Source organism: Cydia pomonella, chromosome 25, assembly GCF_033807575.1.
Source record: "Cydia pomonella isolate Wapato2018A chromosome 25, ilCydPomo1, whole genome shotgun sequence".
Taxonomy (NCBI): domain Eukaryota; kingdom Metazoa; phylum Arthropoda; class Insecta; order Lepidoptera; family Tortricidae; genus Cydia; species Cydia pomonella.
In genome coordinates, this window is record NC_084727.1 from 4,935,739 (window position 1) to 4,942,310 (window position 6,572).

The window sequence follows — 6,572 nt, forward strand, 5'->3', positions numbered from 1 at the left end:
TAGGTTTTTACAACATCAATGGCATACGAGGCAAGAAAGAGGAGCTCTCCGGGGCCATGAAGGATCTTCAAGTGGACATTCTCTTGGTCCAGGAGACTTTCCTCAAGCCGTCTCACAGGAATCCAAGCATTGCGAACTACAAGATAGTTAGAAATGACAGACTAGGCAACATAAAAGGTGGCACTTTAATATACTACAAAAAAGATCTACATTGTTCCCCCATCCCTTCTCCTGCACTGACCAACCTGGAAGTTTCCGCATGCAAAATAGCAATCACGGGGCATGCACCAATTACCATTGTATCCGCCTACCAGCCTGCCACCAAAAATCTCATCCTGCAAGACCTGGAGGCCGTGTTTGGCATGGACGAGTCGGTCGTTGTGGCCGGCGACCTCAATGCCAAGCACGTCCAATGGAACTGCAGGTTGAATAATGGAAATGGCAGGCTGCTGTGTCAATACCTACAAAGCTCTGACCCACCAATAGATATAATAGCTCCACTTGAACCCACCCATTACCCTGTTCAAAACGAGGCAGGTAGCCTGACATCCTGGATGTGGCACTTCTAAAGGGCGTTTCTCTTAGAATGCGCTCTGTGGAAGTGGCACATCTCCTAGACTCCGATCACAGGCCAGTGGTCCTCAGGCTGGGTCCTCCCCCGACGGATCCAGAAGCCACCAGAAAAGTGGTAAACTGGGCAAACGTGGGGGTTGAACTGGCGAAAGACGACTGTCCTCTCCTTAACCTAAAAAGTTCTTCCTTGTCAACAGGAGATGAGATACAAGCAGCAATTTCACACCTAACAGAGGGGTTTCAAAAAATAATGAAAAACTGCTCCAGGGAAGTCCCAGCGGAAGATGACAGACGCTGGCAGCTTCCCCAGGAAATAAATGAACTAATAAACCGCAAAAACACTGCCCTTAAAGATTACGATCGTTTTCCCTCCCGGGAGAACAAGAACACGGTAAACAGGCTTCAAAGGCAAATAAAAGATCAGCTAAAGGTATTCAGGGAGGACAGGTGGAACAACTTGCTTGGGGAGATCAGGCCAGGTCACCAAGCTTATTGGCAACTGGCGAGGTCTCTCAAGGCAGACACGCAAGCGTCAATGCCTCCACTTGTTCGCCCTGACATCCACTTACCGGCCTTCACTGATGCTGAAAAAGCAGAGTGCTTGGCGGAGAGCCTTGAGGAACAGTGTTCTCCCGGGAGAGAACCAAAGTTATACAGTCTCGAACGAAAGTTAGACCGAAACCCGAAGCTTAAAGCCGAATATGCGAAGCACATGAATAATTTGCTCGAAAAAGGTTACGCGGAGAAAATGGACTCGCCGGCCCCCCTCGACGCGCCGCGAACGTGGTATCTAGCGCATTTTCCCACTTTTCATCCGCAACGCGGTAAAATGAGGTTAGTTTGGGACGCGGCTGCCACAGCCTACGGACGATCGCTAAATAGCGCGCTGTTGGCCGGCCCCGACTTACTAGAATCGGTCTTTGGCGTATTAGTACGCTTCCGCGAGCGCAAAATCGCGGTCATAGCCGACGTCAAAGAGATGTTTTTACAGATTGAGATAATAGAGCGAGATCGCGATGCGTTACGTTTCGTTTGGAGGGGGGGAGGACCGTGTCTCCACCGCAAGAATACAGAACGAAGCGGCTAATATTTGGATCGGCAGCGTCACCGACAACCGCTCTGTACGTCAAAAACGAAAACGCAAAACGCACAGCAACGAATTCCCGATCGCCGCTGAAAAAACGATAAAAAATACGTATATGGACGGCATGTTAATTGCCCTAGACATGTGCGAGGAGGACGCGAGACGCGTAGTAAACGATATTTACGAGTTAAATATGCGCGCGTCACTAGAGCTCCGCGGATTCGCATCGAATAATCCTGCGGTAGTATCTGACGTAGTTAACAGTAAAGAGGAGACGTCTCTGTTAGGCGCGAACGAGAACGAGCGTACATTAGGGTTGAAATGGAATCACAAGCGTGACACCCTAGGCTTTAACGTGAATTTTCGTAACACGCCCGAGGACGTACTCAACGGTCAGAAATTACCTACAAAGCGACAGGTTACAAGCAGCGCGATGTCGATATTCGACCCTATCGGTTACGTTAGCCCCATATCCGTCTTAGGCAAGGCGTTAATGCAAGAGGTATGGCGGACAGTAGGGATCGATTGGGATACGCCTATACCCGTCTCGCTCGCACCCGCGTGGCGATCGTTCATAGAAAACGTACAGCAATTAAGGGACTTAGAAATTCCGCGACACGTACCCGCATTTAATAGGGAAGCATATATGCATGTTTTTTGCGACGCGAGTGAAAAAATATATGCCGCGGCCGTGTACCTAGTCAGTACGAACCCCGACGGCACTAGAACCTCTGCATTAGTGGCCGCTAAGGCCCGAGTGTCCCCTCTCCGGGTAGTTAGTATTCCGAGGATGGAATTACAAAGCTGCGTACTAGCTACTAGACTAGCGGGAACTATAGTCAAAGAGTCAGACTACGTAATAAAGGACAAGTTTTTTTGGTCTGACTCAAAAACGGCCCTCACTTGGATACGTTCCGACCCGCGTAGATACAAAACGTTCGTCGCGCATAGGTTAGCGGAAATCGAGAACACTACCACCCCCGCCAGCTGGCGCTGGGTGCCTAGTGCGGCTAACGTGGCCGACGACGCGACGCGAGGTATTCCCGCGCAATTCGGAGCGACCCATTGGTGGTTCATAGGACCCGATTTCATACGTAAAAGTGAGGAGCATTGGCCGACAGAGATTGGTCGCCGATACGGGCGAGGAACGTATTAATAAGCTCGTTTGCTCGATAGGCATAACTAGAAATAAAGTCGAGTACCTACCGGAGGTAAGTAGGTTCTCAAAATTCGTACGCTTAGTTCGCGCCACCGCTAGGATTCTGGTTGCCGCCGAGATATTTAAAGCCGCACTGCTATCTAAGAAAACAGATACAGAAATAAATAAGGGGCATTTAAATTTAGCAGAGATATTGCTAATCAGAAGGAGTCAACATGCAGCCTTTCCAGAGGAAATTAAGCTACTGGAAACTGGGCGAGCTTTGCCGAAGAAATCTCCTCTACATAAAATTGCAGTGAAGTTAGATGAAAACGGAGTCATCGTGTTAAATGCCAGAAGAGACAAAGATGTGCATATACCCGTTCTACATGCCAAAGAGGACTTCGTCAAGCTGCTGATTCATCATTTTCATGCTCTGTTTAATCACGGCAACCACTCGACGGTGATAAACGAGTTAAAACAAAGATACTACATTATCGGTCTGCGCGGTATATCTGACGAATAAGTGCCAATGGTGTCGGACCTATAAGGGAACCACCCTCAAGGTTCCGTAGGCGACTTACCACCAGAGAGGCTCCAGGCGAATCAACCGCCATTTACCGCCGCAGCCGTAGACCTATTTGGCCCTATGAATATAACAATAGGCCGCCGCCGCGAAAAGAGATGGGGCGTACTGTATACCTGTCTCACCACTCGAGCTGTGCACTTAGAGCTTGCCGCCTCACTTTCGGCATCCTCTATGATCCTTTCATTGCGCAGAATGATAGCTCGACGCGGCACGCCTACGGTTCTCTACTCCGACAACGCCACTAATTTTTACGGAGCGGAGCGAGAACTAGCCGAGGCCAAAAGGACGCTGCCAGACAGTCTAAAGCCATTCCTGACTGAACGAGCGATTACCTGGAAGAAGATACCGCCCGGCAACCCTTCCGCCGGCGGTGCCTGGGAGCGACTCGTGGGCAGCGTAAAAACGGCGTTAAAAGTTATATTGAAAGAGAGAGCACCCCATGAAGAGGTCCTGCATACGCTGTTACTAGAATCCGAGCACATAGTGAACTCCAGACCACTGACGCCGGTGAATCCAGATTTAGACGTCGAAGCCTTGACACCGGCAGCCACTTTCTCATCGGCCGGTCAAGCGCCATGTCACCGCTGGGCGTCTTCACCGACACAGCAATGTCACTATCGTCGTGGAAAACAGCGCAGACACTCGCCGACCATTTTTGGAGGCGCTGGCAAAAAGAATACCGACCCAGCCTTCTCCCTCGGCCAGGTGCTCACCAGAACGTACAGAAACTGCATACAGGCGACATCGTCATCATAGCAGATGGTTCCATGCCACGAGGAACATGGCCTAGAGGCGAAATCGCACAACTCTTTCCCGGCCCAGATGGCCACGTAAGAGTAGCCATTGTTCGTACTCGTGCAGGTGACGTCCGCCGCCCAGTTTCCAGATTTATACCTATATGCTCCTCGAACATATAGACGGTGTTTTCACACGCGGGGGAAATTGTCGCATATAGCTCATAAGTCAATCAATGTATAAATTTTAGTTTTACGTTCTGCTTTTAAATTTTATTTTTTACAAATTATTTCCATGCCTCATTTGTCTTAATAACGTGTAATTTACTGTGTTAGATATAAGCTTTTACAAACTAGGTTAAGTATAAACTGTAATTGCCTAAATATGTAATAGCGTGCTCCATCAATGAAGCTAAGAAGAAAGGGGAGGCCACAGACGTCGTAAAGCCGCTCTTCAATATCTACGGGCTGGAGACGGAGAAGCGGCTTAAAATCGCCGTCAGAGGCCTTCCCGCGAGGACCCCGCTACAAGACTTCCTGGACGCAATGGAGAAGCAAGGACACCCCGTGGAATACGCAAAGGAAATCCCCGCGAGAGCGGGACGCTCGGGCTCAATTTACTTCGTGCAGCTCGCGGGGACCGCCCGGGATCACGCGAGCGTCTACGGGGTGGCAGAGCTGCTCCATATCCGAGGAGTGAAGGTGGAGGCATGACGCGGAAAGAGGGGGCCCGCGCAGTGTCACCGCTGTCAAGGCTTCGGCCACTCCTCCCACGGCTGCCATCGGGAAGTTGCCTGCGTCCGCTGCGCCGAGTCTCACCGCGCAGACCAGTGCACCAGACCCCGCACAGTGAAGGCCACCTGCAAAAACTGCAGGGGGCCCCCACCCTGGAAACCACAGAAACTGTCCGGAGTTCAAGAAGGCTTACAAAATGTGGAAAGCCGGGAAAACCTATTTCTCGGCCCCGTCCCGCCCGGGACCTCAAACCAACGCCGCGATCCAGAAGCCCACGGTGGAAGAGTCGGCGCCATCAACCCTGATGGCCCCGGCAAACACCCCCACCCAAAGGGGGGTGTCAAGACCGCGGCAGGCAAGAGAGCCCGGGACTCTGACGAAAGCGAAGCCAGTGCCAACATCATCATCAGCCACCTCAACCCAGGCAGCGCCAGCCCTACCCTCCGCTGCACCTCCATCTTCGCCGCCTACGCCGGCTCCAGCCGCCAGAACCACGCCGCCGTCCCCCGCTGAACAAGAGGTCGACGCACTGATCGCGCTCTTGGGCAGCCCGGACTGGCCCCGACAGCCTTTTTAGAAGGAAACACAAAACAACAACAAAGCCATGATCGGCCTCCGGCCGACCACGGCCCAGAAGCCCTCGCCCCTTGAAATGGGCACAGGAAAGACCCGCCCGTCGTTACGGGCGGCGACAGACACCGCCAAAAATCCCAAAGAAGGATGGAAAGGCATCTCTCACCAAAACCCTTTGGTGCGAAAGAAGCAAGGACCACATTCATTCCACTTTCTACACTCATAACTAACACTACCCAGAGAGCAAGCACAACACATCGGACACAGCCTCACCAGCACGCCGCACACGCCAGCTAAGCTACCGGTCGCCTTCACCGCGGCCCCGCTCAAACGGTATCAACCAGGCTAGGGGTCGTGGGGTTGGATAACGATCGGTAGCGAAGAGCTGGCCCACACCAGCCACAGACACCGTCCCCCAAATGACGGCCATTTGACCTCCCCACCGGTCGGCCGCCCGTGACAGCCGCCGCAGCCGGAAGGCGGAAACGGCCCCTCATACCCCCCTCACGGGGGGTATCGAAAGACATCCAGTCTAACACTACCCAGTGTTCTCTTAAACCAAAAGTATGTGTTTTTAATTATCCAAACACTACCCGGTAATGGTTCTTGGCGGTATGCGGTAAAGGTTTCCAGTCTTCAGCCAGCGCGTTCCAGCTTCGAGTCTTCGAGCGTCCCGTGTGCTATCGGCGGGCTTCTTTCTTCAGCAACCCTACGAGTCTACGCTCCACATCAATGGTTCTTTGAGCCGGATGAAGAAACAAGTACGCGCTGAGTTTTAAGTAAATTTTACTTGACTCAGTAAGAAGAAAGAAACAAGAAAAACGAACGCGCTGAGCCTTGAAGTACGCCTCGGCTCAAACCTTTACCCCTATCCTTACCATACCCCACCATACCGGCTTGCCGGTCGGACCGTGCTGTGTTGAAGGTTTTTCCTCCACTCACGTGTCCTGGCAACTTTCGTTGCATGTGTCACACGGTGATACCAACACACTGCTTTCGAACGCTCTAGGCCTTGCACTTAGCCATTGCGGGAGATTCAGTGCACCGAGGGATCCATGCTTAGGGGCACTGACGTTGCGCTCGATGACGTCAGCGCATAGGCGTTAGGCAGGTAAATTATATATAGTTAGGGACCCCCGCGTGTGA

At 52.0% G+C, this 6,572-nt stretch overlaps 1 protein-coding gene across 1 annotated transcript; it reads left to right on the top strand.

Annotated features, from left to right (window-relative positions):
* The first annotated feature begins 3,576 nt into the window (after nt 1-3,576).
* LOC133531291 (uncharacterized) lies at nt 3,577-4,832 on the top strand. The gene is made up of 2 exons (XM_061869423.1): nt 3,577-3,949; nt 4,513-4,832. The coding sequence occupies exons 1-2, from the start codon at nt 3,577-3,579 to the stop codon at nt 4,830-4,832; spliced, it is 693 nt and encodes a 230-aa protein (XP_061725407.1).
* The last annotated feature ends 1,740 nt before the right edge of the window (nt 4,833-6,572 follow it).

Coding starts and splice junctions, on each gene's coding strand:
- LOC133531291 (XM_061869423.1), top strand. CDS start 3,577: ATGATAGCTCGACGCGGCACGCCTACGGTTCTCTACTCCGACAACGCC. Junction 3,950..4,512: donor AGCCACTTTCTCATCGGCCG/GTCAAGCGCCAT, acceptor AATATGTAATAG/CGTGCTCCATCAATGAAGCT.